The 27,214-nt window shown below is 55.5% G+C and overlaps 14 protein-coding genes across 14 annotated transcripts; 6 read left to right on the plus strand and 8 right to left on the minus strand.

Moving 5' to 3' along the window:
• Positions 1–161: 161 nt before the first annotated feature.
• BDY17DRAFT_327693 (uncharacterized protein) lies at positions 162–587 on the plus strand (the record flags this gene model as incomplete). Its single annotated transcript, XM_033737718.1, has 1 exon — positions 162–587. The coding sequence occupies one exon, from the start codon at positions 162–164 to the stop codon at positions 585–587; it is 426 nt and encodes a 141-aa protein (XP_033586324.1).
• A 1,134-nt stretch (positions 588–1,721) lies between these two features.
• BDY17DRAFT_304546 (uncharacterized protein) lies at positions 1,722–2,743 on the plus strand. Its single transcript, XM_033734742.1, has 2 exons — positions 1,722–2,500; positions 2,570–2,743. The coding sequence occupies exons 1-2, from the start codon at positions 2,198–2,200 to the stop codon at positions 2,678–2,680; spliced, it is 414 nt and encodes a 137-aa protein (XP_033586325.1). The 5' UTR covers positions 1,722–2,197; the 3' UTR covers positions 2,681–2,743.
• A 67-nt stretch (positions 2,744–2,810) lies between these two features.
• Positions 2,811–5,600, minus strand: BDY17DRAFT_257126 (uncharacterized protein; the record flags this gene model as incomplete). Its single annotated transcript, XM_033731657.1, has 2 exons — positions 2,811–4,907; positions 4,974–5,600. 2 exons carry the CDS (start codon positions 5,598–5,600, stop codon positions 2,811–2,813), a joined length of 2,724 nt encoding a protein of 907 aa, XP_033586326.1.
• A 1,011-nt stretch (positions 5,601–6,611) lies between these two features.
• BDY17DRAFT_304556 (uncharacterized protein) lies at positions 6,612–7,140 on the minus strand. Its single transcript, XM_033734743.1, has one exon. It carries the CDS (start codon positions 7,022–7,024, stop codon positions 6,767–6,769), a length of 258 nt encoding a protein of 85 aa, XP_033586327.1. The 5' UTR covers positions 7,025–7,140; the 3' UTR covers positions 6,612–6,766.
• A 183-nt stretch (positions 7,141–7,323) lies between these two features.
• Positions 7,324–8,928, minus strand: BDY17DRAFT_272125 (aryl-alcohol dehydrogenase). Its single transcript, XM_033731956.1, has 3 exons — positions 8,252–8,928; positions 7,967–8,201; positions 7,324–7,916 (listed from the first exon to the last, which is right to left on the minus strand). The coding sequence occupies exons 1-3, from the start codon at positions 8,701–8,703 to the stop codon at positions 7,455–7,457; spliced, it is 1,149 nt and encodes a 382-aa protein (XP_033586328.1). The 5' UTR covers positions 8,704–8,928; the 3' UTR covers positions 7,324–7,454.
• A 6-nt stretch (positions 8,929–8,934) lies between these two features.
• Positions 8,935–10,440, minus strand: BDY17DRAFT_45121 (O-methyltransferase-domain-containing protein). Its single transcript, XM_033738400.1, has 3 exons — positions 9,438–10,440; positions 9,264–9,374; positions 8,935–9,218 (listed from the first exon to the last, which is right to left on the minus strand). The coding sequence occupies exons 1-3, from the start codon at positions 10,346–10,348 to the stop codon at positions 9,047–9,049; spliced, it is 1,194 nt and encodes a 397-aa protein (XP_033586329.1). The 5' UTR covers positions 10,349–10,440; the 3' UTR covers positions 8,935–9,046.
• A 92-nt stretch (positions 10,441–10,532) lies between these two features.
• On the minus strand, positions 10,533–11,873 carry BDY17DRAFT_327697 (uncharacterized protein; the record flags this gene model as incomplete). The annotated part of the gene is made up of 5 exons (XM_033737719.1): positions 10,533–11,007; positions 11,069–11,211; positions 11,260–11,443; positions 11,533–11,624; positions 11,691–11,873. The coding sequence occupies 5 exons, from the start codon at positions 11,871–11,873 to the stop codon at positions 10,533–10,535; spliced, it is 1,077 nt and encodes a 358-aa protein (XP_033586330.1).
• A 202-nt stretch (positions 11,874–12,075) lies between these two features.
• On the plus strand, positions 12,076–14,956 carry BDY17DRAFT_304594 (putative amino acid transporter). Its single transcript, XM_033734744.1, has 10 exons — positions 12,076–12,567; positions 12,618–12,650; positions 12,720–12,790; positions 12,846–12,954; positions 13,018–13,049; positions 13,099–13,154; positions 13,223–13,279; positions 13,333–13,690; positions 13,746–14,153; positions 14,210–14,956. Exons 1-10 carry the CDS (start codon positions 12,463–12,465, stop codon positions 14,496–14,498), a joined length of 1,518 nt encoding a protein of 505 aa, XP_033586331.1. The 5' UTR covers positions 12,076–12,462; the 3' UTR covers positions 14,499–14,956.
• BDY17DRAFT_304600 (uncharacterized protein) lies at positions 14,957–16,723 on the plus strand. Its single transcript, XM_033734745.1, has 4 exons — positions 14,957–15,264; positions 15,315–15,933; positions 15,993–16,204; positions 16,256–16,723. Exons 1-4 carry the CDS (start codon positions 15,220–15,222, stop codon positions 16,388–16,390), a joined length of 1,011 nt encoding a protein of 336 aa, XP_033586332.1. The 5' UTR covers positions 14,957–15,219; the 3' UTR covers positions 16,391–16,723.
• A 126-nt stretch (positions 16,724–16,849) lies between these two features.
• On the plus strand, positions 16,850–18,366 carry BDY17DRAFT_327700 (uncharacterized protein; the record flags this gene model as incomplete). Its single annotated transcript, XM_033737720.1, has 4 exons — positions 16,850–16,915; positions 16,974–18,106; positions 18,164–18,189; positions 18,242–18,366. The coding sequence occupies 4 exons, from the start codon at positions 16,850–16,852 to the stop codon at positions 18,364–18,366; spliced, it is 1,350 nt and encodes a 449-aa protein (XP_033586333.1).
• A 94-nt stretch (positions 18,367–18,460) lies between these two features.
• BDY17DRAFT_313505 (uncharacterized protein) lies at positions 18,461–19,375 on the minus strand (the record flags this gene model as incomplete). Its single annotated transcript, XM_033735716.1, has 1 exon — positions 18,461–19,375. The coding sequence occupies one exon, from the start codon at positions 19,373–19,375 to the stop codon at positions 18,461–18,463; it is 915 nt and encodes a 304-aa protein (XP_033586334.1).
• A 275-nt stretch (positions 19,376–19,650) lies between these two features.
• On the minus strand, positions 19,651–21,394 carry BDY17DRAFT_304604 (uncharacterized protein). The gene is made up of 5 exons (XM_033734746.1): positions 21,206–21,394; positions 21,074–21,148; positions 20,975–21,015; positions 20,031–20,919; positions 19,651–19,981 (listed from the first exon to the last, which is right to left on the minus strand). Exons 1-5 carry the CDS (start codon positions 21,305–21,307, stop codon positions 19,907–19,909), a joined length of 1,182 nt encoding a protein of 393 aa, XP_033586335.1. The 5' UTR covers positions 21,308–21,394; the 3' UTR covers positions 19,651–19,906.
• A 245-nt stretch (positions 21,395–21,639) lies between these two features.
• Positions 21,640–24,901, plus strand: BDY17DRAFT_257260 (putative exocyst complex component Sec5; the record flags this gene model as incomplete). Its single annotated transcript, XM_033731670.1, has 2 exons — positions 21,640–24,015; positions 24,155–24,901. The coding sequence occupies 2 exons, from the start codon at positions 21,640–21,642 to the stop codon at positions 24,899–24,901; spliced, it is 3,123 nt and encodes a 1,040-aa protein (XP_033586336.1).
• BDY17DRAFT_45392 (uncharacterized protein) lies at positions 24,775–27,158 on the minus strand. Its single transcript, XM_033738401.1, has 3 exons — positions 26,893–27,158; positions 26,760–26,836; positions 24,775–26,668 (listed from the first exon to the last, which is right to left on the minus strand). Exons 1-3 carry the CDS (start codon positions 27,020–27,022, stop codon positions 25,103–25,105), a joined length of 1,773 nt encoding a protein of 590 aa, XP_033586337.1. The 5' UTR covers positions 27,023–27,158; the 3' UTR covers positions 24,775–25,102.
• Between the last annotated feature and the right edge of the window lie 56 nt (positions 27,159–27,214).

Consider the following 27,214-nt stretch of genomic DNA (forward strand, 5'->3'; position numbering starts at 1 on the left):
GAACGAATCCAAGCATCCGGCCGTCGGGCCATTGCTTGATGATGGACGCCCTCCGGTGATGGCAGTGTATGCGCCGCCTCCAGGACCTCCGCCGGGTAGGAAAGCAATCCAAGCTGCCGATGGAACGCAATACACCGAAGAGCAGCTGATGCAATTGGTCGATGGATTCCTCCGAAGCTGGTTTGAAGGCAAGAGCTATAGCTCAAGATCCGCTGAAAGCGAAGGACTACGTACTCAAACCCAATCGAGACGGCGGCGGCCACAATATTTATCGCGCGGAGATACCGGTGTGGCTGACGGCTCAGCCTGACAACTCTTGGCAAAACCATGTCTTGATGCGCTTGATTGAACTACCTTCTACCATTGGCACCCTCATGACTGCCGAGGATCTATATCGTGGAGAAGTCGTCTCTGAACTGGGAATCCTCGGCACCTGTCTATGGAAGCGGAACGAAAGCCAAGGTGCTGAGATCATCGCCAATGAGGCCGCGGGATGGACGTTCAAGATGAAGCCGAAACACGTAGACGAGATGAGCGTGGTAAAGGGTTACGGGTGTTTCGATTATCCCTGGCTAGTGGAGGTTTGAAGCCGTACTCCACACGAGCTCGATCCAAGTCCTCTTATGATCAGAACGTGATGAGAATGGATCTCAAGTGAGTGCCCAGCAACACGAGTACGTGGAACGGGTTGAGGACTATCGTCCACTTCAGTCAGGACGAGTCCAGACCGACTCACCGAGTGCTGCCAGGCGTGTGTATGCGCAAACGCGGAGTCGCGGCGGTCAAAACGTGCCGCCCGCTCGGAGGAACCCAAGCCGGCGGACAAATTGCCAATCCGACTCAATCGAGATGACCTACCTCTACTCCTCCCCGCCCTCCTTCTCCATCGCTCACGACACCGACCTAGCCTACCACCGCACCGCGCGCCCACCCAGCCGCCCCTATGCCCCTTCCCTCCAGCCGCAGCGACAACAATGGTCGTCCTCGACATCGCGCCCGATCCCACCCGCGAGCCGGGCATGATGCACCGGTCGCAAACGCTGGATTACGTGGTTGTGTTGGAGGGGGAGATGTAGTTGGCGTTGCTTGGGGACGAGAAGCGGATTGTGCGGCGGGGGAAGGTGGTGGTGCAGAGGGCGGCGATGCATGCTTGGAGGAATGCTAGTGCTACGCAAGAGGCTAGGATGCTGGCTGTTGCTATTGGGAGTGAGGGGGCGGTTGAGGGGAAGGGGGGGATGGAGGTGTACGAGGCTGGATGAAGTATGTCTAGCTGCGATACTTTGTTATGGTAGGGGAAAGCAATCCGTTCGTTTCTCAGCATCGACCTCCGTCCATGGTCAGCCGCAGTGCGGGCTCATCTGTCTGCATCGGTTCAACGAGGCTGGGAACGTGGGGGCAAAGAATCCATGGTAACACGCTGATCGCGAGTATCGAAGCCGTGGGGGAACATTTGATCGACGATGTCGTAGTCCAAGTGAAATTATGGCGCGCGTTAGAGCTTCTTGTAGACACCACTTGGACCTCTTGCGGCTGATGTGCATGACTGCAAGGCTAGCTCCAAGCCTTTCTGCCTTAGCTCGTTGAACCGGGAGCAGCGGAATGGCTTGTCACGGCTGAATGCTGAGAAGGCAGAGGCCGTAATGTACTCAATACAGCGATCAAAACTATCAGAACAGGGGCTCACCTTGCTAAGTACTCTGCCTACGCTCGATAGCGGGACGCACTATTTTGCTCCTCTTCGTTACTCACTGTTGCGCTCTCGGCATCGTACCAAACCGTCTTAGACCCCCACAGCCCTAATTCAACGTTAACTTACCCCACAGCCTAGCACCCTTCCAACGCGCACGACTACTTCCGCAATGGGCGCGACGAGTGCAGAAAGTCGCTCGACCTGCAAAACACCTGCCATTTCGGGTGAACTAGAGAAGACGACGACCATGGCGAACTGCGCTTCACACGAAGGACAGCGTCATTCTTTACGTGCTCTGCGACGCGAGGGCTGGCACCTTCCGCTTCCAGAAGACTAGCACGCAGGATGGACATGGATATCGCCAATCATGACACTTTTCAAGGCAACGAGGTCGGCGACGATGGCCTTGTTTGCCTGCTTCGCCTTGGTCTGCGATGGCACTAGACTGCAGACTAAGTGCGAAAGGAACCAGGATGAGATGAAGCAGCGACACCAACCTGCATCCAGATGAGAAGGCCTTCGAAAGAAGCGCTGTCATTCACCTATAAAAGCAGCCCGTACATCCCTCCAATCGAAACAAATCACCCCTCATCATCTCCAATCCCCCCACCCAACAAACAACTCCCTCCAAAGACCATCTCAACAATGAAATCCCTCTTCATCACCCTCCTAGCCCTAGCATCCACCCCTCTCATCCAAGCCGCGCTCGGCACCTGCAACTCCGAAAACCACTGCACCGGCTGCGGCGTCTCAGGCGGCACGGCGAATTGCGCCAACTGCTACATTTGCGAGTGCAACAGTGGCGAGCTGGTAGGGCCTCTCCACGCATCCTCTTGCGCAAGTGTTGACGAGTGCTGATTTGATTTGATGCTGGTGTAGCTCAAGAGCATCTACCATAATATTGCTACCGGCTCCGTTTGGACGCCGATTGAGAACTGCCCCAAGAATGGGAATGAGTTGCAGTGTGTGAATGGGTATTGCACTAGTTAGTGGAAAGCGGAATTGAAACCAAGTGGAATGGAAAGGATGTCGAGCATTCGCCCGCTCTTATGACGTGCAAACAGCTCGGTATATAAGTATCATCACTTCTTCTAGTCCTGCCTCATCTACTGCCCCGCTGTCAATCCAGCGGAATGCCCTCATACTCCGCATACCCCAGCGCGAGATTCATATTCTGCAAGCACTGCGTCGCCGCGCCCTTGAGCAGATTGTCAATCGTCACGTTAATCACCGCCCGCTTGCCGGAAGAATGCACCGCGAAGCCGCCAATCTCCACCCCGTGCTTGCCCGCAATCGCCTTGACCTGCGGACTCTCGCCCGTAATCTTCACCAGCTTCTCCTTGTCGTAGCGATCCTGGTAGAGTTGGCGCACGTCGCGGGACGCCATTTGCTGTGCCAGCGGGAGGGAGATGGTGTGGTGGATTCCGGCGAACCAGACGGCCACGTGGGGGACAAAGGCCACTTCCGTCCCGAGCTGGGAGGAGATTTCGCGCTCGTGGATGTGGTCGGTCAGAGAGTAAGCGATGAGGTTGTCGGTCAGGTTTTTGACGTCGTTCTTCGGCGATGGTTTCGTGCCGGCGCCCGAGTACCCAGATACACCGAAGACGGTGGGTTGCGCGGGGCCTGGTGCGAGGTGGCTGAGTAGCGGTGCGATGCCCAGTTGTGCGGCGGTGGCGTAGCATCCTGGGTTGGAGATGCGGGTTGCAGATGCGATTTTGTTGCGCTGCACGAGCTCGGGAAGGCCGTACACCCAGTCGGAATTGAATCGGTAGTCGGCGGAGAGGTCGATGACCAAGGCCTCGGTGTGTCCGCTCGCGTCGACGGCGTCGACATAGGGTTTGCAGACTCCGTTTGGAAGGGCCATCACCCAGCAGTCGATCTCTTTTCGCTCCGCCATTCGTCGCACGTCATCGGGAGAGAGGTTTTCGTAGATGATTTCTCGCTTGTCATAGCCCTTGAGCTTGTTGCCTGCCAGCTCGCGGGAGGAGACGTGTCGAAGGTCCATGTTGGGGTGTCGGTTAAGCATCTCGATGAGCGCTTGGCCTGTGTAGCCACGAGCGCCGATCACCGCAACTCGAGCGGGATAGTCCTTCTCGCGATTCTTTACACCAAGCGGTGGGTTGGGGTTGGTAGTGGCGTATGTTCTTTGCTGCCCTTGAGTCTTCATCCCGACATTCCGTGCTCGCGGCCTGGCATTCGTAGAGAATGCGCGAGCTTGTTGTTGCCCGGCATGGCCTCCTCTCCCAGTCGCCAGCTCCTGCGCTCGTGCTCGTATGCGCTCTGCAGCCACAGACGCCCGATGAAGCTGCGACTCAAGATTGATGTCACCAAACATTTGCCTGCCATGCTGAACGAACTCGCTCATCAATTCCCGCACTTCCTCCGGACTCTCGATGCCGTACCAAAAGAGCACTTGGCCATCTCGCGCAATGCTTCCATCGGCTTTCTCAGAGAACCATGTCAAGTTCTCATCATCCTGCTTGACAGTCCAGGCGAGTTTGGGAAAGTCTCGTTTCAGGTTTTGGAAGACGTTGTCTGCAATGTTCGATAGCCAGGCGGAGCGGGTCATGGTGAGGGTGGCAAGGTGAGCTAGGGAAGATTTGCTGTCAGCCGGTGGTAGAACGACGGCCAACGCTTCCATGCTCTCGTCGTAGTACGCCTTGAACGGGCGGGATTTCAGTGAGTCCAGATACCGGTCAACGACATTGGCGGAGTCGAATCCCTCGCGATCTCGTATGAGGGTGCGCTTAAGCTGGGCCACATCCTCGAATTCGGCGAGAGAAGAGGCCTGCTGCAATTTGGTACCGCGACGGATCAGGGTGCCTGCACCGGAGTGAGTGAAGAGCTCACGCTCCAGGGCTTCCGGGTGGATGATGGCAACACTGGAACTGCGCGGCAGGTCGTCCAACAGCGTTTTGATATCCCGTATTTTGCTTCTTGTCCCATGGATGACCCACGGCTTCTTCATGTACTCCTCATACTCCTCATCCAGATTGATGGCCTCGATGAGCTTGCCGGTCTCCTTGTCGTGAATGCCGCCTTTTTCAGACAGATACACTGTCTTTAATGGAACGAGTTCTCTTGCGAGCATGGCGGCTGCCTTGTCGGCGTTGACGTTGAGTACCTGACCCTCGATGGTCTCGGCCATGCAGGTCAGAACGGGAATGTAGCCGTCGGCGATCGAGGTCTTGATGCTCTCGGCGTTGACTTGGTTGACCTAGAAGACATTGTTAGTATCGAATCGGATATGCAACTGCACCAGAAGGTATGGGCCTGTACACACCTCTCCCACAAATTGATAGGTATCCTTATCTTTGTAATCGGCCATGAGCACACCAGAAGTGATTGGACGAGCACGCACTCCCCACGATTCCAACGCCTCGACGAGCTTGAGATTCTCTTGCAGGAAAAGACGTCTCGCAATGCCCAACGTCTTGCCGTCCGTGATGCGGATGCCCTCATTGTACTGCGGCTCAATCCCGGCCGCTTCGAGCAACTTGTTCAATTGCGGGCCCGCGCCGTGGATGATGACAGGGAACAAGCCCATCTGGTTGAGGTTGCGGAGAGAGGCACAGAGCACGTCGAGGTAGTCGGTCATAATGGCGCCGCCGACCTTAATGACAGCAAACTGCTGCGAGGAGACGGAGGTGAATTGGGCGAGGTATTGCTGCACCTCACGCTTCGAGGCGATGTTGTTGAGGACGTTGATGACGGCGGAGCGGGCAGAGCCATCGTCGAGGTAGCGGGCAGTCGCAAGGCCTCGCCTGCTGCTGGACGAGTCGAGGTTGACCGGGGCGGATAAGGCAGGGTGGTGGACGACTGTCGCCGATACCGCGGCGGTGCTGCGGTGGGCGGAGGAGCATACTTGCCGCCTGGCCTGCCGGGTCAATGCCCGACTGAGTGGCTGCATGCTTGCGACAGTCGGGGAGGGAGGGTAGGGAGGGATGGCGAGGGACGGTGAGAGAGCGACAGTCGGAGGCAAAAAAAGTCGGCGTGCATTGGGGAGAGGTACGTACTCGCCGGCGATGGAGTCACAATTCACGCACCAATGCTGCCGCGCCAAGCCTGAGGCTCCGAGATAGGCGAACCTTCCCATTGGCGTCCACCGTATCTGCAAACTCCCTTTCACACCTCGTTTATGCACACTGCTATGATGCATCTACTTCTAGTGGAATTCAGAGACGGCCCATGATCTGGTGTGGACCCCTTGCGTCACGTATGGTTCAGCGAGAGATGACTAGATCTCCCTCCTACTATTCATCACCCGCAGAACTGCCTTCACCCAACATCTCACCACAGATAACCCTTTCAATCGAGACGGAGGTTTTTCAGCGTGTCAGACAGGCCTGGGCCTTTAGGAACGTAACCCAGCGCCTTTGAATTACCATCTTTCACGAGATAACTCGCACCCAGAATACTATGATGGCGTTAGCGAAGCCTCACCAGTACCCAGCAGTCAACGGCAATAACATGCCGTGCCATATGTCCAGCGTCTTCAAATGCAACCTGCTTCGGCCGCGGGGAATCAATCTTGCCGTTCCGATACATTGCTTCGGCAAATGCAGAGGCCAGAGCTTTGTGTTCGACCTCGACGCCTGCGGCGATGTAATACCGCTGATATGCGTCTTCTCTGGGGTCGGGATGCAATGCTCTCTCCAAGACCAGAAGCATGAGCGCTACAACATCGTCCACGTGTACCTTTCGAGCGCATCAGATTGCACAGACCGGGAATCGACGAACGGGGGAGAGGCACGCACCTGCCCAAAGATTCCCGTACCATGTCCAATGTACGGAGAGTAGCCCAGCTTCAAGATGTTGGAGATCATTCCGTTGACAAAGATTCCGTGCGAGGTCGAGCTGATCTCGCTTTGTCCTCTGCCGTGCACGGCGACGGGGCAGACAATGTAGGCATCGATCTCGCCCTTCGCCGCAGCCTTGAGTATCCTGACATACTGTTAACGCTCAAGCTAGAGATGAGACGCGTGCCAACGCACATATCATCCATAGCGCCATTCTTCTTGTTAGCATTGATCGACTTGATGTCATCTGTGTCGAGATCCTACAACGTATGAGTCTTTAGGGCCGTCGCTGCGGCGTGGAAGTGACAATACTCACGCTCCAGTACTTCCCATTCTCACTCGAATTCCCCGTCACTCCACCGTCCGCGAAGACGCCTGCACCGCTCAGATGTATCCAAATCCCCTTTCGATCACCGTTCGCCCTGAATCCCCGAAGTACGGCCTCCGCGATTTGTGGATCGTCCGAGTTGGCCATGTCAACGACCATGTCGTGTCGGGAGACCTCGTCGACGAGCTTCTCCGTCTCCTCTACCATCCCACGCACAACGCTGACATTGAGACGATGAAATTCGTCATCATGAGTGGATGAGCGGATGTAGGCGGTGATGGCTTTCGTCGGATACGCACGACGGAGCGCGGTGATGAATGGTCCTGGATGTTTCATTAGTGCTGAGCGTCGTAGCCTTGCGGGTAGGGGATTCGGTGCCTCCTATGTAGCCCGTCGCGCCGAGGACAAGAACGGAAGACATCTTGACAGTGAAGACTAGAACTACGCTGTACAAGAGAATGCAAAGTGTTCCTTACTTAGTATGTGGATGGCTCTTTGATTAGCATTTAAACCGCAACTATGGTGGCGATTATGCTTCATAATGCTGAGCTTGCAACGTAGAGCTGACTCTGCCTTGACTAATGTGCGGCTTGATTACAGCACATACACTTTCCACCTCGCTCACTAACTACCTACATTAATCATACCCAATCGCCTTCGGTCGCCGCACCCACGAAAATTGAGCCGTGCCGTGCAGCATCTCGGTGGTCTTGCCACTCACCCCCGGGTCTTCGCCCACAAAGTTTTGCGGGAAGCCTGGCTCCCACGGAATCACCTTCTCGAGGTATTCGATTTGCTCGGCCGTCAGCTTGATGGAGAGACTCTTGATGTTGTCGTCGAGATGCTCCACCTTGCGTCCGCCGACGATAGGGAAGACGTAGGGTGCTTTGGACATGACGTAGGCCAGCGCGATGGTGGTGAGGGAGTCCAGGCCGTGCTGTTTGGCGACTTCGTCCAGCGCTTCACTGATCTTCTTCTCGTCTTCTGTCTGATCTGGGCCATCCCAGCTTCGTAGGCCTTCGTTGTTCTTCTTCCGCTCTTCTATGGACCTCTTGGACTGGAACTTGCCTCCGCCAAGAACGTCCCAGGGAGCGATGGCCTGGCTTGAGATCAGCGCCAGTCCAACCCTGCATGAAAGTCGCTACTCACCATTCCAAAGTGTCGGCACATAGGAATCAGCTCCCTCTCCATGTCTCGGATCATTACACTCCACCGGCCTTGGTAGATGCTGAAGGGAGTCTTGTGCGCCATTTTCGCGTACATGTTGCACGCAGACACAATGTACGCCGGCGTGTCGCTGATGCCCAGATACATCACTTTGCCTTGCTCGACCAGAAGGTGCAGAGAGTCCATGACCTCTTCTATGGACGTCGTCCAGTCCCACCTTGCAATCAGTCAGACCTGTAACTTTCGCTACGTGACGATCCTACTCACCAGTGAAGGTACAGAATATCGATGTAATCCGTCTGGAGCTTCTTCAGCGAATCTCGCAGCGACATGTGCATGGAACGCTTGTGGTTGCCACTGTAATTCACGCCTTTACCCTGCCCAACCTCATGATCCCGATAGGCCGACGTGAACTTGGTAGCCAGCACCAGGCGGTCCCGATTCCCCCGCGCCTGCATCCACTCGCCAATCCACGTCTCCGATTGTTCGTCCTGGTATTCATTCGCGGTGTCGATGAAGTTGCCCCCGCGCTCGAAATAGGCATCCAGCAGCTTGAAGGATTGCTCTTTGCTCATGGAACCCAGGAATCCCGCCCAGGCTTCGCCAATGGACATTCCTCCGAGCTGCAGCGGCGACACGCGGATGCCGGCGCTGGTGGACAGCACTCGATATCGTCCGAGCTCGGTGGGAGGCTCGGGAGCTGGATCAAACAGGCCCATTGTAACGCGATTCTTTGGTGAAGGTTTGAGTATGGCAATATGGAATCGAATGGACGCTTCCAATGAAGGGCGGATGGATGTGCGCAGATGAGATATGTGTGCCTTACCATCGCTTTATACACGAGAGATGCGGAGTTCTTGAGGCTGAGCCGCGCATGTAACCTTGTGGCTGCCAGCCCTACCAAACGAGATCGGAGTTCGGAAACCTGCCTTTTTGAAGAGGAGGTACGGCGTTGTAATTGGGTTTGTGACAAGATCGTGGCTGAGCAAAGTCTCCCATAACTACCCAACTTCAAGTCCGTCGCGACAACTCCGACCTCCAACACCATTGACCGCAGCGCCATCAGAAGTTGGTGAGGCCCACCTCCACAATGCCCTCTCCTTCGTCATTGGGGGCGTGCCAAAACTTACGGATGCTCAGCCCTTCGACTTGGGAGATCAGTCGTTCCCACGATGCTTCATCCCGCTCTCTACCGGAGTGTAATGCCAGCATGTTGATGTCGAAACAGGCATGCCTACTACCGTTAGCACAGGCGTATCCGGCCGCCACGAATACTCACAGAAGAGAGCAGCCTCTATTCGGCAAGATGACTTCGTTGATCAGAATTCGAGACCGAGGCGTCATGGCATCTCGCAGATGCTCGAGAATGCGGACACAGCCTTCATCCGGCCTGACGAGACTTAGCATCTCATTGACATCTTCACGACGCCTTCGCCTGGATGCCTTGACTCACCAATCATGCATGATCTTGTGCATGTAGTAGATGTCCGCGCCTCGCACCGGCTGCGGCTGGAAGAAGTCATGCACGCACACCTCGATACCTGCTGCTTGCATCTCGGCCCTTGCCTCTTCGATTGTGCCGCGGAGGTCCTGCAGTATTGCTGAGACTGGCGCCTGTGCATACTTCTTCGCAAATGCCTTGATATCGTGCCCGCGACCGCCTCCCACATCGACCACGACCATACGTTGTTCAGGGTTCCTGCCAGCATAATGAAACAGTCGGTTCTCAGGAAACCATTCGGTCCAATGCAGTCGATCACTTTGCATACGCTGCATCAAAGCATTCAACCGAGTCAGTTGAATCGGATCATCCGCAACCCAGCTGTCGAACGTCGACGTCCCGACTGCATTCCTTGCTCGTTGCCATGCACCATCGTTGGCGGATGCAGCAACTTGCCAGGCATTTGCTTGGTGGTATTTCAACATTTCCGATATTGTGCTCTTCGGCTCCGTCAAATTGTCGAACGTCAACTGGAAACCCGCAGCAAAGCCCGGCTCGGCCATGGTGTGTGTCAAGGCGTTGGCAAGATACGTGAACTCGGCCACTTCATCGACGAGGCCGATGGCTTGCACTGTGCGCAGCATACGCACGAGAAAGTCACAGGTTTCACTCTTGTTGCCAGCATCTTGACCCGTTTGGCCGCAGAGGTCCTTTGCGAGTGTATCTGCCGACAGTGGAACGCTGGACCTGGATAGGTGCTCGAATACACCAAGCTCAATGCATATTCTCACTGGTGCGAAGACTGGGATGGAGTAGATCAACGGAACTATGAGATCCGCTGGTTTTTTCGCTGCCAGAATTGATCTCGCGAGGTCTTCTTTAACCGTCTCGAAACTGCGTCCCGACTCGCCTAGGTTGCTCATGTTGGTGCGAAGTTGGTGGCATGCATTTCAACGAGAGGCATGGGACTCCTAAAGGTATACAGAGCGTGACGTGGGCATGTCATTTTGCACTGTTTTTCAGCCCCTGGGCCATGTTTTTCAGCCCCGTGGACAGCTCATTCTGCAAGGAGACACTTTGTTCATTCCACAGGAACTCTGCTACGCACTATTCGCACGGCTCGCTGGGCACCACGGCAGGATCCGGATTCGGCTCCGAACCAACCTCGATAGACCTCTGCATCAAAATCACATCACTGTCGAAACTCGGCTTCTTGGTCAAGCCATTGTTGCCAGTCCCCGACACCGTCGATGTCAGAGTCGTGTGTGGAAGATTGCCGTCGTACACCGCCGCCTCGCCTTTCCCACTCCATCGCAGCTGGTTGAGCTTTAGTGACAGCTCCTGCGACACATCTGTTGCCCGCCGCGATTGGTTCGTTGCTTCGCCCGGCAGGAAGTATACGCCGCCGGTACTGGCTCTCTGGAAGAACACCGGGAGATTGGGAGCCAGGACTGTCATGGTCATGATATTCAGTTCGATTTGGAACAGCACGGCTGACACGACGTCGTTGAATGTCCAGTCGCCTGAGAGGTAGTCTTTGGGAGTATACGCCAGGCGCGTGATGATCACGGCGACGCAAAGACTGCATTCACGTTGTCAGCGTTGTGGTACCGTGGGTGGTACCGATCACAAGCTTTACTCACGGCACAAAGGCACCCATTGACATCGACCATCGTATTTTGACTTTCACTGGTGCCTTAGTCCGCCAGATGATCCAGAGAAAGGCAAGCAGCTGACCAAGCACAATAGCAATGGAAATACTGCCAGACGCGTAGAAAAAGGACCTCTGCTCTGGTCAGCCAGCGCATCACCCCCGACGCGAGCAACTACGCACATGAGGGGACTGTGTTCTCCTCAACGCAACCGCAATGACGATGATGTTCGCCAACATCCACAGCCCAATGATGACCGAGAAGCCGTCCATCACATGTTGGTACTTCTTACTCCGTCCCGTGCGTCGCGCCAACAGGTTGTACGAGAGCTTGACGATGCCATGCGAGGCAAAGAACAGCAGCATGCTGCCGAGAAACAGCTAGATCATCTCTTCCTCAGCACGACTCGACCACCGACACTGCGCTGCTGGGATGAATGTACCCTTGCCACGTACTGCCGTGTCGGCCGATCAAGTTCGAACACACGCTTTCCGAAGCCATGACTGACGGCCACTGCGACGACGGCGAAACATCCGATGTCGGTGGCCTGTTGCACACCGCCAGAGCACCGTTAGTAACCGTACCTGCAGGGGAGAAGTTTGACGAGACTCACCGCTCCGAGCAGCAGCATAGGAATATCCTTATGATGCGTCGTCTTCGCATGAAAGCGATTGAAACCGGCGATCACAATCATCAAGATCGTCGCCGCGAGCATGATACCTCCGACAATGATGATCTTCGGTCCATGGTTCTCCGGATTGATGCTCGGGGCCAAATCGGCCTCGTTGGTCGCCATTTGGCCGCGACAGAGTCGTGGATAATTTCCGTTGCGTAAAAGATACAACTCGCGCAAAAGAAGTATCGCGTTCTCTATTATTCCTCCCTCGAGAAAACTGGAATTCCGCGAGGGTTGCATGCCGGAATTTCTCAAGCCGTGGGGCGGCGGTCAGCCTTGCATTACGTTGGCGTCATGTTGTGCGACGCGGCTTGCAGCTTACATTCCTCATCGCGGCACGCGTACCTCTGTACCACACCTCATCATGCACAATGTAGATTGTGGACGTCGAATCGATCGTTAGGCGGATGCAGTCTACTCGTCACGGCGAGCATGATTTGGAGATAGCAAAAGCATTCGACGCCAATGCAAGCAGCTCGACCAATGAAGCCTGCCGCTGGACTGATTCGTGCATGAATGGACACACCGAGTAAGTTCCACGTCGATCTTGCGAAGCAAGGGACGGGCAAGACATCCATTTGAGCTCTTCCCCTCGTTTCAGCTAGGTCCGAACACGACTTTATGTCGCGTCGTGTTTTGGAGATACACCGCGTGTCCTATGCATCATCCTGTCGAGTCCCTTTTTGACAGTTGACTTCTTTCGACGACAATGGAGATCCCCACAGAGGCCATCGAACTCCAGGAGAAGGAGCTTCAAGCAAACCATACGAAGGATGGGTCAATTAAGGGCTTCGCGCCGCAAGACATGGCGGATGTGAGATTTGCGTGGTCATGACAAGAAGGCAACGATGCTGATGTTGTCAGATGCGTCGTATGGGCAAAGACCAGGAGTTCCGAGTGAGCACCGATTCGTCTTTGCAAGAGTGAAGACGTTGAGTGCTGACAACGGAACGCTGTTTCCTACAGAGAAACTTCAAGGTCATTTCGATCAGCTCGTTTAGCGTTATCACGATGATGGGATGGGTCTTCATACCAATGTATGTTGCGGTGCTTCAGCCCCCACGGGTCCGGCGGCTGACAGGGAAACAACAGCAACGCACCGACTCTGATCGAAGTTGGCGGAACGGGCACAAGCATTGTTGTTTTTATTGCGAACTTTGTGGGATTCTTGACCGTGGTGCTCAGCCTTGCGGAGATGTCGGTGAGTCTGCGTCGGCTCTATGTAAACAATGGTTGTCTGTGCTGACATGCTCCGCGAACCCAGTCGATCGCGCCGACGGCTGGTGGGCAATACCAGTATGTGGTATCATTGTCCAAGAAGGCGACCCTGGCTGACAACGTGTAGTTGGACATCCGAATTTGCCCCGCCGAGTATCCAGAAGTTCACCAGTTATATGTCTGGTGCGTGAGCGAGCCTCTGCCGGACTCTAAGAGAAGCTCGGACAGCAGACTGACCAAAATATGTCCAGGCTGGCTTTCTTCACTTTCCTGGTTGGTTGGAGTGGCCAGTGCCATGTTTCTCGCCGGTGAGTTGTGCCAGCTGAGTGCTCTCCTGACCAGAGTGATTGACAAAGACAAGGCAACCTCATCCCCTCCTTGATCTCGTTGACGCAACCCAACTTCGTACCGACACCTTGGCAAGGCTATCTCTTCGTTGTCGCCATTTGTGCCACCAGCTTCCTCATCAACGGTTTCCTGGCCAAGCATCTGCCGCTGCTCGAAGGCTTCGTCCTCTGCTTCACCATCCTTGCGTTCTGCTCCATAATCATCGTGCTGTTGACGCTGAGTCCCAAGCTGAGCGGGAGTGAGGTCTTTCAGACTTTCACTCCTGCGTCAGAGCTCAAGACGAGTGGCACATTGAGCCTGATTTCTGCGCAGACGCTGCTGTTTTACTCGTTCTTGGGTAGCGACTCGACGGCGCATATGGCTGAGGAGACGTGAGTGTTGAAAACTTGTATGACGCCCAAAGTTATCAGGCTGACAATGATACAGAGATCATGCCGCTACTGTAATTCCAAAGGCAATGGTCACGAGCTACACGGTTGTCAGCGTGCTCAACTTCGTCACGCTCATCGTCGTCTGCTTCTGTTGGGTCGATCCCAAAGCGTACGAGAATTCCAAGACCGGGTACGCATTTTTGGGGCTTTTCATGACCGCCACGGGTTCAGCACGAGGAGCGACGGCCCTCACGAGTATCATGATCATCCTGATCATTCTGAGCGTGACAAATTTCATGGCTTCCACTTCGCGACAGGTCTTTGCGTTCGCTCGGGACAACGGTCTTCCATTCCCTCGCTGGGTGTCGAAAGTTAATGCTCGCACGCTTACGCCCATCAATGCGTTGATTGTCGTCTTTGTGTTTGTCATTTTGATCTGCTTGATTGGATTGGGAAGTGTGGTGTGAGTCTGAGTTGGGCTAACGTGTAATGAATCGTCAACCGCTGACTGTCTCTCAGCGCCTTCAACGCCATCGTGTCTCTCCAAGTCATGGCACTGGCAGGGACATACGAAGTCTCCCTCATGTCGCTCAGCTGGCGTCGCGTGTTCGGCAGGCCGCTTCCGTCATCCCCGTGGTCTTTAGGCCGTCTAGGCCTACCGATGAATTTGGCAGCGGTACTGTACGGACTCTACCTGCTCACGTTTGCGGCCACCCCGGGCTTCTACCCCGTCAATGTGCAGAACTTCAATTGGGCGCCGGTAAGTCGAGTGCTGTTCAGAAGGTTGTATGAAGCAGATATGTACTGACTGACGCTCGACAGGTCATGTTCGTGGGTGTGATGGCGCTGAGTCTAGTGTATTATCTCTTCTGGGCGAGACGGCTCTATGACGGTCCAGTCGTGTACTGCACGCGGTGGTGAGGTAATAGTTGGTGGTTTTCGCTGGGAAAGGGATCGGAGATGCGAGCACTTAGTCAGCCTGGCACTCTACTACGACTTCGATGTAACGAGGCGGCCCTCCTTCTTGCATGAACACCAAGTCCTCGATTCATTGGAGTTGCATGTGAAACACCCTCTTGCTCTATGGCCACTTCAGGATGGCTGGCTTGGTCACTTTCCGGCGTATCGTGTGAGCGACGAGCCAGCAGATTCGAACATCCCATGGTAAGCAAGGCACCAAATGAACCACCGCGGTCCACGCCCATGCTTCCATAATGCCACCGAATCTTCAACTTCGCATTCTCCTTCCTTATCTTACTCTTCCTTGACACGTGCCTCTCGTCAAACCGGAGATTTCTGCACGCTGGCGCCTAAGTTCAGTTCAGCCTTCTCCTGTCTTACTCAGAATTATCAAATCCAACGAAAGCTTACCGTGGCGGAACACGATCACTGATCGCATGACGAAAGAGCGAAGATTATGTTATATACCACGCACCACCCCATCAGTTTTTGCCGACCGTATTTCCCTTGTCTCGAGATCGGTTTCCTTACTATTGCTCCAAGGGAATTGATAGCCGCAAAACGCAACCATGGCTAGCAAGATCATTGCAATCGTTGGTATCACAGGCAATCAGGTATGTACCTTTCTATTTCATATCTCAAGCGGCTTGTTGACGCAGCACAGGGCAGTTCGGTCGCAGATGTCTTCCTCAAGGAACCCGGCTGGAAAGTCCGAGGCATCACGCGCGATCCGTCTAAGGAATCGGCCAAGGCGTTGGCGAGTCGCGGAGCGGAGATGGTCGCCGGCGACCTCGACGACACCGAATCGATGAAGAAGGCTTTGCGAGGCGCCAACGTCATTTTCGGCAACACGGACTTTGTGCAGTTCATGTTTGACCCTGCAACACAAGCCCAGGCGAAGGAACAAGGCCGCGGCGTCAACGAGCTGGCGACTGAACACGAGCAAGTCCACGCCATCAACTTGATGGACGCCGTGGCTGCCACCGCGGATACGCTGGACCTCTTCATCTACAGTGCTTTCAGCGATGCCAAGGGCTGGAGTAAGGGCAAGATCTCGTACAACTTGCACTTTGACGTGAAATGGGCGGCCGTCGAGCACCTGAAGGCCTCGTATCCTCATGTTTGGGCGAAGACGAGTCTGCTGCAGCTGGTGTTGTTCATGAGCAACTGGAAGTCGTTTCCGTACGCGAGGCCGTGGAAGCAGAGTGACGGCACTTACCTATATCGGTTCCCCATGCCCGCAGACTTCAAGATGCCGTTGGTCGACCCGAATGCAGACACGGGTACGTTCGACAACTAAGCATCAAAGGCTTGCGGCGAAAACATGCTGACAGTACATCAGGTAACTTTGTCAAGGCCCTTGTGAACCTTCCACCCCAGACGAACCTCATGGGTGCCTCCGTATTGACCACGTGGAAGGAGTGGTGCGAGATCTGGGGCAAGGTGAACGGCGTCCAGTGTAACTATGAAGAATCAGATCCAGCGGAACTTGAACCGATGTTGGAGCCAGCCGGGCTGGGGCCTTTCGGAAGGGAAATGGGAGATGCTTTCAGGGTAAGTCATATGGTTTCATCTCTTGAGGAAGCAAATCTGACCGAAGCACAGTATATTGTGGAATTCGGAAACAGCGGCGGGGACCCGACTGCAGTGTGGCCTTGGGATCTGGATGTCAAGATCGAGAGGACCACGCTGGAGAAGTACTTTCGGAGCCAGGATTGGTCTTCGGTGCTTGGGTCGTAGACGTCCTGGCGTTGGGTATAGAGACTACCTATATTGAATAAGGTACATAAGAAGTCGGTCTGTCAATCTCACGCACTCCCGTCTGAAGCCACGCTGGGTGGTAGCTTAAGGAATCTAATCGCATTTCCGTATGCAAGATCCGCCAGTTGCTCCGTAGTGAGGATACCGCTGGCACCTGCACTGGTGGCCTACATGTAGAGTAGGTATCTCCGTCCATGAGTATCGTATGAAAAGGCAGGACTCCATCCGGAGAGAGCCCTTTGCTTGCACTCATGCAATAGGGAAATTCGTCGCAGACGCTAATGTAAAGTCGATTGGCAGGCGGAATGAGGGGGTGTGGTGGAGTGACAATGGTACAGCCGGGTATAAGGAGATAAAGAGCAGCGACCTAGATCGCTTGAGACATTGTCCATCAACGTCATATCGCGACATAAACAACCATTGAACAACAGCAGCAAAATGGCGACGAACGGAGTCAATGGTAACCATTCCAAGGGAAATGCAGCAGTGGAGGACATTGTCATCGTAACAAACTCCCTCCATCCCACTCCATCAACTGCTTCCAAGTCTAACAAGCGTCCAGGTCGGAGGCTCGCTCGGCGGCCTCTTCGCCGGCGTAGCGCTCAAATACCACGGCTACAACACCATCATCCTCGAGCGCACGCCGCAATTCCTGCTCGAGAACCAAGGCGCGGGAATCGTGGCCGGCGGCGACACGATCAAGTTCTTTGAAAAGTACGACCGGTCCGAGAAGCCGTGTGCCGTGCCGAGCTTCAAACGCATCTACTTGAATCAGAAGGGGGATATTATCCATGAGGAAGTCAACCGCCAGAATATGACGAGTTGGGATCTGGCGTATTACTTGCTGCGTGCGAATTATGATCGTGTTGACAGTGCGTATTTGGAAGGGGGAAAGTTGCCTGAGGTGAGGGATGGGGATGGGAAGGTGGATTATCGGTATGGGTGCACTGTTACCAGCCTCGAGGATGAGGGGGAGTATGTGACTGTGCATTTCAAGAGGAAGCTGGAGGACGACTCGGAGGTGGAGAACTCGTTGAAAACGAAGCTGCTCATCGCCGCCGACGGCCCCAGCTCGACCATCCGAGCGCTCTTCGAGCCCGAGATCGAACGCGAGTTCGCTGGCTACTGCGTCATCCGCGGCACCGTCCCCGAAACCGAAGCCTCGCAAGAAGCCCTCGACGTCTTCCGCGAACGCTTCTGCTTCTTCCACGCCCCCGGCATCCAGAATCTCACCTACACCATCGCGGGCAAAAACGGCGACACCACGCCGGGGAACCGCTTGTTGAATTTCGTCTGGTACGCCAACTTCCCCGAGGGAAGCGAGGAGCTGGAAAAGATTATGACGGACAAGGACGGCCGCCGCCGTCGCATCACCATCCCGCCTGGCATGATCTCGTGGGACGCGTGGGAGTTGTTGAAGTCCAAGGCTGTGGAGCGGCTGCCGCCTCAGATGGCGGAGATGGCGCACAAGAGTAAGACGCCGTTTGTGCAGGCCATTACGGACGTTATCTCGCCTAAGAATCTGTACATGAGCGACAAAGTGGTGTTGGTGGGGGATGCGTTGGCGGGTTTCCGTCCGCATACTGTTGCTTCTACTAGCCAGGCGGCCTTTGATGTGATGAGTGTGGCGGATTGGCTGGATGGGAAGATTGATCGGACGCAGTTTGTCAAGCAGGTGATGCAATACGCGAGGCTGTGAGTTCGGTCTTTCCGTTGCCGCTTTTGCTACTTTACTGACTTGCGATGTTGCAGAATCCAATATCGCGGCAAATACATCGGTGCGTTATCCACGGATGCGAATGATGGTGACCGAGCACTAACGTTGTATAGGAAACCGCTCGCAATTCGAGAGTCGAGAGGTGCGGGAGTACATTGATGACAGGAACATGATGAGCATACCGAGGTGGGATCTCGAGTATCCGGAGTGGACCCAGAAGGGACTGGACTCGATATAGTTGCGTGACCATACTGAGCCATTGCAACGGAGGATATAACGATCATTAGCTACGAAGACGATACACGCTAAACGCCAACATGACCATCAACGCCTCATTTCGCAAGCACTCGCTGGAAAATAGCCTGTGTGTGCTCCTCCACCTTCTCCGCCAGACCCTGCTCTCTATACCCCGCCAGCGCCTTGGTAGTCTTGGGCGTGCCATCCCAATCCACAGACCAGGAGCCAGTGTCATACTGCTCGTTAGTAGCATAGTACAGCATGCGCTCCCCCGTCTCCTGTGGCTGGATGATAAACCACCCAACCGCCGCCTCCACACATCCAATCGCCCACCCCGTCAGGCCCTTATTGTGCCTTCCCGTCGTGCCCGTGTTGACGAAACCAGGGTAGGCGTGGATGAACGACTTCTTCGGATTCTGCTGCGCCAGCCTGTCGAAGGAGAGAGTCATGAGCGTCGTGAATTGCTCCATGACGTTGATGGTGGAGTAGTTGCGCTCCAGATCCAGGTCGTCGAGGAAGACTTTGCCCTCCTTTCCGCCCGCTAGCACGGAAACGACGCGGGCGGTCGGCGACATGATGGGTAGCAGGTTCTGCGTGAAGCGGACGCGGCCGTAGTAGCGTAGGGAACTGGAATTGTCGAGGCCGTCGGCGTTGTTGTCACGCGCACCGATGTGCACATAACCTTGAGAGAGCACGAGGAAGTCGATGGAGGAGACATTGCGTTTGATTTCGTCGCATGTGCGGTCGATGTTGGCCAGCAGGCTGATCTCCGCTTCGATGAAGGTGTATTCGCCGTCCGGGTTGAGGGTGTGCAGTTGATCCAGTTGCGGCTGGAATTTACTGCGGTTTCGGCCTACGATAATGGCGCGCGGTTTGGGGATGTGTTTGGCGAAGGCGCGGAGCGTCTCGAGGCCTATGCCGCTTGTCGCGCCGGCGAAGACGCCTGTGAGGCTGTCGTGGGTTTTGCGCAGGCTGGCGTTGGCCTGTTGGATATCTTTGATGGCGACCATTGTTGTTTCGAACGTGGGGGATGTGGGAGAGGAAGGTGGATGAGATTGTCTGAAGGGACGTTTGGAGATGGGCGAGTGTGTATGGAGAGCAACAGACCTGTCGACGTCTTGTCGAGCTATATATGCAGGATACCCGTCATGCCAATGTCGCGAAGAGCCCGCATGTACAGTACCTCCCTTCTCAGCGCTGCCCGGGTTTTGCAGACGGCCGAGATGCGGACGAACCGGGGTTGGCAGAGGGAAGCAGCGTCGGCTTGATAATCTCGCCGGCGGCCTGGGGTGACTAATGCATCCCCGGGCATTAACCACGCTGTTAGATGGCCCCAAAGTTGACGTTAAAGCCGGCCGCTGACATTTACATTAGGTGGTGAGCGCGCAAGTGTTGTTTAGAAGAGTACAGCGTGAGATTGAATGCAATAGATTGGCTGTTTGGACAACCCGCCCCTCTCACAAGAACTCCCTCATTTGCATGAGTTCCACAACCCCAAACCATTTAACAACAGGAATGCTATCTGACCAGCTACGGGACAATTACGCAAGGTTCTTGATCACCGCATCTGCGTACTCGTGTGTCTTCGCCTTGCCGCCCAGGTCGCCCGTGATGGTCTGCGCATGTCAGTAGTCTGCAGTATCATGCGTCAGAGAAACAACTCACCTTGCCCTCGGCCAAGGTCTTGAAGATGGCATTCTGGATTCTGTCTGCGTGCTCCATGAGCCCCATATGTTGCAACATCATGATACTCGAGAGCAGGAGGGCTGTTGGGTTTGCCAGAGCCTTGCCGGCAATGTCGGGTGCGGAGCCATGCACGGCCTCGAAGATGGAGCACTCGTCGCCAATGTTGCCGGAGGGTGTAAGACCCAAGCCTCCGATCAGACCGGCGCACATGTCCGAGAGAATGTCTCCGTACAAATTCGGCATGACTAGCACCTTGTCGTTGTACGGCGCGGGGTCGGTGACGATCTTCAAACAGGTGTTGTCCAGCAGTTCCGCATCGAACTCGACATCAGGGAATTCTTTGGAGACCTCCTTGGCGATGCTGAGGAACAGGCCGTCGGACATCTTCATGATTGTCGCCTTGTGCACCGCGCGTACCTTTGGCTTGCCCACGTCCTGCGCGTATTGGAAGGCGAAGCGCAGCACCCGTTCGCATGCCTCACGGGTGATCAACTTGATGCTTTGCACCACGCCATCCACCACCACATGCTCGATGCCAGAATATTCGCCCTCGGTGTTCTCGCGGATCAAGACGGTGTCGACGTTGTCATAGGGCGTCTTGTAGCCCGCAATGCTCTTGCACGGCCGCACGTTGGCGAAGAGGTTGAAAGTGCGTCGAAGGGTGAGGTTGAGGGAGACGTGGCCCTTGCCAACAGGAGTAGCGAGAGGGCCCTTGAGGGCGACGTAGTTGCGAGTGACCGAGTCGATGGCTTCGTCGGGGATAACCTGTTTGCCGTCCTTGAAGATGGGCGTCACGTCGACAGATTCCCACTTGATGGGCACTTTGGCAGCGGAAAAGATGTTTTTGACGGACTGGGCAATCTCGGGCCTGGCGGGACCGGTCAGTTGGGAGAAGTACAAGGTCTGTGTTGTTAATAACTCACCCAATGCCATCACCTTCTATTAATGTGACGGTGTAGTTGCCCTGTGTCCGCATTAGCAACCTCCTTGCATCGTATCACAGCCATCGTATTTTGTCCTACATCGCTCCCTTTGGTTCCCTTGAATTTGGCCACCTTGTCCTTTTCGGAGGTAGTGGCATACGACCTCCATATTCTCTGCATGTATCCGGGTCAGTAACAGTACCAGAATGCCTTATCGGGGCCTCTCCGCACCTGCGCCGCCGCTTGTCTCCAGAAGAGCTGCTGGGAGTGTTGTTGGCATCGCGGGAGGCTCCTAAGCGCAGCCGGCGCCGCGAAACACCGACTGGCCAGCATGGTGTGTAAGTGAGGGAGGAGGAGGAGGAGTGGATGGGGCGGATGATTGAGTCCGAGGAGGCCGGGAGGTGGTGGGATGGTCGGGACGTTGCGCTGCTCTCAATCTCGAAAAGTCGAGCTCGGCCTGCGCCCAATCCATTGGGGGCCCCAAAGCTTAAGCCACGCAGCGGGCCGTGCCTGCCGCGAGCCATCCACCACCTCCACCACCACGCCGCCGCCGACATTCACAGCTTACTACCATTACTGCTTCCCCCGGCATCTTCATCCAGTTACGGGCGTGAGTCGGATGCTTGGAGACCTGCTTGGATGAAGAAGCATCTCATCCTACAGTCATGCCCGTCTCTGCCGATCGAGAACGACAGCTGCTTAACAAGTACAAGATCCCCTCCTTGTATCCCGAGAAATGGCCCACTCGCGCAGACGACTCCTCGGATGACGATGACGAGGCTACGGCCAGCAATGGCCTCTCCCCTATACCATACAACTCCAAACTCTCCGTGAACTCGCGATCGAGCTACTCGAAATACCGCAACATCGACCGTCATGCCTCCGTCCGATCGGCCACCCGCGATTCCGAGAGTCTGGTTCGCAATGACGAGCCCGACGCGCTCGGAATGGCCCCCAGCGTGGCCTCCGAGTTGAAGCGAAGAGGTCTTCCCATCGACGAGAACCTCAAGCTCCGCAACCGCTTCATGCTGAGCTCCACCACCTTCAACCCCGCCTCCTTCCTCGCCACGGTCCATCAAAACGCCAGCACCGAAGACCTCCTACGTGGCCTTGATCACCTCAGCCAGAGCATCGAGCAGAAATCCGCTTCCCTCAAAGTCCTTGTCGAGTCGAATTTCGAAAAGTTCGTCAAGGCAAAGGCTACCATTGACAATGTCTATACCGAGATGCGCACCCAGGGTGTGGAGGCGGGAGCAGCGGACCAACAAAGGGCGGAAAACCGGCTCAGTTTGCATACTCGACAGACAAGTAAGAACCAGTCGCACTTCCGCTCGTCTAGTGGCCGCATCGTAAGTGGGTCGCGGAAGTCCGTCGTTATTCCGGAAAAGAAGAAGAATGCCCTCACCAAAGAGTCGGAGTATGGTGTGCAAGGCATCAAGACTCCGTTGCTGGAGATTGCAATCAAGGCGGAGGAGGTGTGGGGTCCAACTCTAGGAGGACGCGAGAAGGAGGAAAGCCTACGGGAGGTGCTGTCCACCATTGATCAGCATCGCGACATCTTCACCCTTAGTGGTGAGCTGGCGGAGAGCATACGAAAGCGAGACTACGATGGCATTGTTTACGCGCACAAGCAGGCCAATCGACACGCCAACTTTGCGAGGAACATGGCCGACATTGCCAAAGCCAATGGAGGGCAGTTGAGTGACGAAGATGCTCAAGTCATTATCGTGACGGCAAAAATGTGGAATGATGTCGATCCTCAGATCAACGCTTGCAAAATCGACGCGCTCAAGAGACTCCGCGAATCTCATGGCCGCAGGCCAGCTGCAGTACCAGAGGAGACGGACAAAGAGGAGCATATGGAACTCATTGGACTTCTTTTGCAGCTCGGCGTTGATGACAACCCCATCTGGCAGTGGCTGAACAGTCGCTTTCTCTATCTCAAAGACAAAATTGCCCGCTCATTCGAGCGGTCGAGGATCGAATTGGAGATTATGCGGCGAAAGCTTGCCAACAGTTCCCGGACGGATGTGCAAGGACTTGCACAATACCTGCGCTCTGTCGCCAATCCGGACTCGTTCAGATTTGCCAAAGAGTCGGGCAGGGACCTCGACTCACCTCCAATCATTGCTTTTTGGGAGAAAGTCCACTTCTCCATGACCGCGCTGCTCTCGCTGCAGAACGGGGTTGTCGGGGAAGTGATTGAGTATTGGGAGACGACGCAGTCTTTCATTGACAACAAGGCGCAAAAGGCATTCTCGAGTGCAGTCGTTGCAGCTGGTCAAGAGCATCTCGAACTCGAACCCGATGATGTTCAAAACCTGCGCTCTGGAGCGGTGGAGCTTGTGAACCTCATCCGCGACAATGTGCTGAGCTTCTTCTCTGATCCGCCCGTGGACGATCTGAGTGATCTCTACTCGCCCATTCCGCCGACGCCCAAGTCCCCCGATGTTAGTATGGCGCTGAGTCCGAACCTGAAAAAGACGTTCACGTTTGATATCATGAACGCCCCACCTCCATCTCCGCAGCGAGGGGATGCATGGGAGAAGTTTGCTTTCTGGGCACCCCAGTCGAATTGCATCAGCGGCTCCCTCTACCTCGGTCGGGTCTTGATGATCATCGGCGTGGGTGCCAGCGAGTTGTCCGCTCTAAGCGTCATCAAGCAGACTCGCGGCGGCGAGAGTCTGAAGACGCTCGTCGGCACTGTGCGTGAGCGTTGCATTCAAGCAGTATGCGCCGCCTGGACCACCGACTCGGACAGATGTAGGATTCTGGAGTCCTGGACTCGGCAATCGGACCGCCGCGATCTCACCACCGTTGCCCCATCTATTGCCGCGTTCGAGGAGAATGTGCTGCAGCATGCACAGAAGATTGCGTACATCACCGACGCTATGAGCGCGCGTGGGAGTGCGGAGGTCATTGTGCCGCCCTCGGCGAAGATGCTGCAGTCGCTTCGCGGGACGTTCGTTTCCAGTTTGCACAAGGTTTTCTCGGGCATGGTGGATAACGCGGAGCAAGGTGATGTGAGTGGCGTTGGGAACGTGGATCCTGATGGTGTGACTGTGCCGAAGAGTGCGGCGGCGGATGATGATCGTGTGATGATTGCCGTCGACTCTAACAATCGGGTAAGGCCTGCCGCTGCTAGCGACCACATCTGTGCTGACCAAGATTACTATCTAGGACATCCGCATGCTCCTCACGCTCTCCAATCTCTCGCACCTCAAAGCCGAAATCGTGCCGCATCTCGTCTCGCAATTCGAGACAAACTTCTCCGTCAAGCTCAGCGACGAGACCAAAACCATCCGCGATGTCCTCGGCCAACTCGACACCCGCCTCTTCCAAGCCTACATCAAACCTACCGTCGACTACCTCCAGCAAACCATCGCCACCGGCATCTCCACTCCATCCTGGGAACCGGCAGCCACGGCTCGCCCCACCGATGCAAAACCCTACATCTATGCCGTCCTGCTTAAACTCGTGCTCATCCACAGCGACGTGAGCTCCACCACCCCAACTCTCACCAATCAAATCCTCTCGCATCTGCTAGAGCAAGCAAGTCTCTTCCTCATCCAAGCCTTCAAAGCCCGCTGCCAACCCTCTCCCTCTTCCTCGGCAAAATATTCCCTCCCAGCCCTCATGCAAGCGACGCTCGACGTCGAGTTCCTCGCCCAGACGCTCAACAACTACACCACCGACAAAGCGAGCGAGACGCAAAGCCAAATCTACCTCGCGCTCGACGAGCGCACGGATAATGAGTCCCGCGCGAAGCTGCAGGGCGAGTTGCCTGCTATGCGTGCGATTTTGAAGAAGCTGCGCGAGGGGACGAAGGGGGAGTTTGGGTGTTTTAAGAAGGAGAGGAGGGGGCGGAGTGAGAGGGCTGCTACGGGGACTGGAAGGGGGGCGAGGGCTGCGCCTGCTGCTGCTTAGGGTGGATGTGTTTGGATGGATGTAGATGTTGCGTGTTGCTGCGCTTTTCATTTGGTATACAATGCGCTAGCTACACCGATCTCTTCCTTCTTGCGTAATTACCTAGCGTTACAATTCGTGTCGTTGGTGTGATCCCATCAATTAGGTGGTGTCATGTAAATCCCTCGCCGCATTATGCATTCCGAACGCCGTATGTTAACATCACAAATAAACCCAAGGCCGCTCAGTCCGTATCGTCTCGCCGCTCGGCCGAGTCGAGATATCAATCACGCTGCTCCCGCTGTTCTCTGATCGTGAGGGTCTGCCGACGGCTGAACAGGATGCCGCTCGGCTTAGACCTTTGCTTTCCTCTTCTGCCGATGACGTGGAAGGGGTGAAGGATCCAATTGTGAAGCCACTCAATCTCCGCTCGCGTGATATTCGGGATGCGTAGTCTGGGAGGGTTTCGGAGGTGTATGATGGAAGGGTGTACTGCGTGCTTACTCGCGACAGCGCATAGGGCAATGGTACGAGAGGAGGCGCAGGGTCGTGATGCGGTGCGGGGAGATCGTCGCCGATGACCAGGCTGGCGACGATGTCGTGCGCGTGTCGTAGCTCACGAATCTCCGCTTCCATGATGTCTGCTTTCTCCGCATGGTCTGCCTCCTGCTCGAGGAAGGCGTCTTGCAGGATGAGCGCGCGCTTCTCCTCGTAGTCTTCGAATCGAGGCTCGTTTTTGGGGGCGCGGAAGCAGCTCACGGCGCGCACCAGGTCGTCCCAGCGCTGCCGCATGATGGCGCGTCGGGCTGCTCGGCGGTAGGTGCGGCGGTTCCGTCGTTCTTCGCGATCTGCGGCTCGCTCTACTTTGGTTCGTGCGGATGTGCATTTCGACTTGATGAGGACCCAGAGGGCTGTGAGGCCAAGCAAGCCAGCGAGGGCTTGTAGAACATGAATGACGGGATTGGGCGAGTCTTCGAAATGGGTAGGGTCGACTTCTGGGATTGTTTCGAGTCGCTGGAAACCCGATGTTGCGTTGAGTGGGTTGAGGCCGATGCTTTGTTGGTGCTGCCGGTAGCTGGGGCGTTGGGATGTATGTCTGTTTGTCATCGATGCACGCAAGAGCGGTCGGTCCGAGGGGAAACTCATGGCGGTGAAGCCAAAGGCCGGGTCGACGTTGATGTTCATTTTGTCGCATATGCGTTGCGCGACGACACGAGCTGCGCATAGCACCCCTTCGCATTCGGCGACGAGATGCTTCAGACACATGTTGTTTCGGTTGTCTCGCATTCGGGTCGAGATGGTTTGCTTCTTGGCGGTGATTTGCCGTTGGATGTCGCTTGCTTCGTCTTCCAGCAGACGTAGTGATTCCAGTTCATTGGCTAGGTCAAAGGTGGAAGACGAATCTTCAGCGCGGGCATTATCAGAGACGCTGTATGAGTCGGAGTGGTCATCGAAGCGAATCATGTCGGATGCCGAGTCCGAGTAAAGGGCAAGGAGGCGAGGCGTTTCCAGGTCGGATTGCATGATGACGGTGAAGGCTAGTGGAAGGGCCGACGAGCCTTGCACTGCTACGTAAAAAGGCGAGGTGTCACCAGGACCGACAGACGAGGTGAAATTGGTGGAGAGTGTGTAGTCTATCAAACGGACCAGACCTGAGTTGCTGGAGGTGTTGACACTACTGGCGAGAGTGGTAGACAGAGGGCCTTCTCCCAGTGGAAAGAGTTGGTCGTTGAGGGAGATGGTTAGCGTGGAGTTATCCCGGGCTGGAGGGAAGTGGAGTTGGAAGCGCTAATAAGGCAACGAGGTTAGATATGGTTGTCAATGGCGGGCGTCCGGAGTCAATGGGATGTGACGCGGGCTTGGCGTTACGTGGACTCACCCAAGACTCGTCGGGCCGTGAGGGGTTGTTGCGGGATGGAGACGGGATGGAGAAGTCAACGAATGCCGAGTCGTGAGCTGTAGACAAATATGAGTAAGAAGTGGTCAGGGTGGTGACTGCTGAAATCGCTTACAGTATTTGATCACGTCTATGGAGTTTTGTTGCTGTTGTGGCTCTTCGCGGTCGCCCACGCTGGCTGTATACCCGATGGGCAGGGCCAGACACGTTGCGAGATGGAGGGCGGCGGAGAGGAGGAGTCGCATGGCTTTGGCCTTGATCGTGTCGGTGGCCGGCGACGTCTAGCATGCCAATGGCCGGCGAATGCTGGACAATGACAATGACCGCAAGCTCGTCATGGATAAATATGGCAGCAAAGGTGGGAATGTCAACGTGGCCCTCGTTAGGCAGCCAGATTCCCGCCCGTTGCTGACATCGCGGGGTGAGGTCCGCTTCTG

The sequence above is a fragment of the Neohortaea acidophila genome (genome assembly GCF_010093505.1).
Source record: "Neohortaea acidophila strain CBS 113389 unplaced genomic scaffold BDY17scaffold_11, whole genome shotgun sequence".
Lineage (NCBI taxonomy): Eukaryota > Fungi > Ascomycota > Dothideomycetes > Mycosphaerellales > Teratosphaeriaceae > Neohortaea > Neohortaea acidophila.

Excerpts from the sequence above, each read along its gene's own strand:
- BDY17DRAFT_304604 (XM_033734746.1), bottom strand. The coding sequence starts at position 21,307 with ATGCTGGCCAGTCGGTGTTTCGCGGCGCCGGCTGCGCTTAGGAGCCTC. Across the intron at positions 21,016-21,073 it reads AGGGAACCAAAGGGAGCGAT|GGCAACTACACCGTCACATT; the intron begins GTAGGACAAAAT and ends ATGCGGACACAG. Across the intron at positions 20,920-20,974 it reads ATAGAAGGTGATGGCATTGG|GCCCGAGATTGCCCAGTCCG; the intron begins GTGAGTTATTAA and ends CGGTCCCGCCAG.
- BDY17DRAFT_304594 (XM_033734744.1), top strand. The coding sequence starts at position 12,463 with ATGGAGATCCCCACAGAGGCCATCGAACTCCAGGAGAAGGAGCTTCAA. Across the intron at positions 12,651-12,719 it reads GCAAAGACCAGGAGTTCCGA|AGAAACTTCAAGGTCATTTC; the intron begins GTGAGCACCGAT and ends TGTTTCCTACAG. Across the intron at positions 13,280-13,332 it reads CAGTGCCATGTTTCTCGCCG|GCAACCTCATCCCCTCCTTG; the intron begins GTGAGTTGTGCC and ends GACAAAGACAAG.
- BDY17DRAFT_304600 (XM_033734745.1), top strand. The coding sequence starts at position 15,220 with ATGGCTAGCAAGATCATTGCAATCGTTGGTATCACAGGCAATCAG. Across the intron at positions 15,934-15,992 it reads CGACCCGAATGCAGACACGG|GTAACTTTGTCAAGGCCCTT; the intron begins GTACGTTCGACA and ends ACAGTACATCAG. Across the intron at positions 16,205-16,255 it reads AAATGGGAGATGCTTTCAGG|TATATTGTGGAATTCGGAAA; the intron begins GTAAGTCATATG and ends ACCGAAGCACAG.
- BDY17DRAFT_304556 (XM_033734743.1), bottom strand. The coding sequence starts at position 7,024 with ATGGTAGAGGAGACGGAGAAGCTCGTCGACGAGGTCTCCCGACACGAC.
- BDY17DRAFT_45121 (XM_033738400.1), bottom strand. The coding sequence starts at position 10,348 with ATGAGCAACCTAGGCGAGTCGGGACGCAGTTTCGAGACGGTTAAAGAA. Across the intron at positions 9,375-9,437 it reads CACAAGATCATGCATGATTG|GCCGGATGAAGGCTGTGTCC; the intron begins GTGAGTCAAGGC and ends AAGTCTCGTCAG. Across the intron at positions 9,219-9,263 it reads AATAGAGGCTGCTCTCTTCT|GCATGCCTGTTTCGACATCA; the intron begins GTGAGTATTCGT and ends TAACGGTAGTAG.
- BDY17DRAFT_45392 (XM_033738401.1), bottom strand. The coding sequence starts at position 27,022 with ATGCGACTCCTCCTCTCCGCCGCCCTCCATCTCGCAACGTGTCTGGCC. Across the intron at positions 26,837-26,892 it reads CATAGACGTGATCAAATACT|CTCACGACTCGGCATTCGTT; the intron begins GTAAGCGATTTC and ends ATTTGTCTACAG. Across the intron at positions 26,669-26,759 it reads CACGGCCCGACGAGTCTTGG|CGCTTCCAACTCCACTTCCC; the intron begins GTGAGTCCACGT and ends TTGCCTTATTAG.
- BDY17DRAFT_272125 (XM_033731956.1), bottom strand. The coding sequence starts at position 8,703 with ATGGGCCTGTTTGATCCAGCTCCCGAGCCTCCCACCGAGCTCGGACGA. Across the intron at positions 8,202-8,251 it reads GATATTCTGTACCTTCACTG|GTGGGACTGGACGACGTCCA; the intron begins GTGAGTAGGATC and ends ACTGATTGCAAG. Across the intron at positions 7,917-7,966 it reads TGTGCCGACACTTTGGAATG|GCCATCGCTCCCTGGGACGT; the intron begins GTGAGTAGCGAC and ends ATCTCAAGCCAG.
- BDY17DRAFT_304546 (XM_033734742.1), top strand. The coding sequence starts at position 2,198 with ATGAGAAGGCCTTCGAAAGAAGCGCTGTCATTCACCTATAAAAGCAGC. Across the intron at positions 2,501-2,569 it reads AGTGCAACAGTGGCGAGCTG|CTCAAGAGCATCTACCATAA; the intron begins GTAGGGCCTCTC and ends ATGCTGGTGTAG.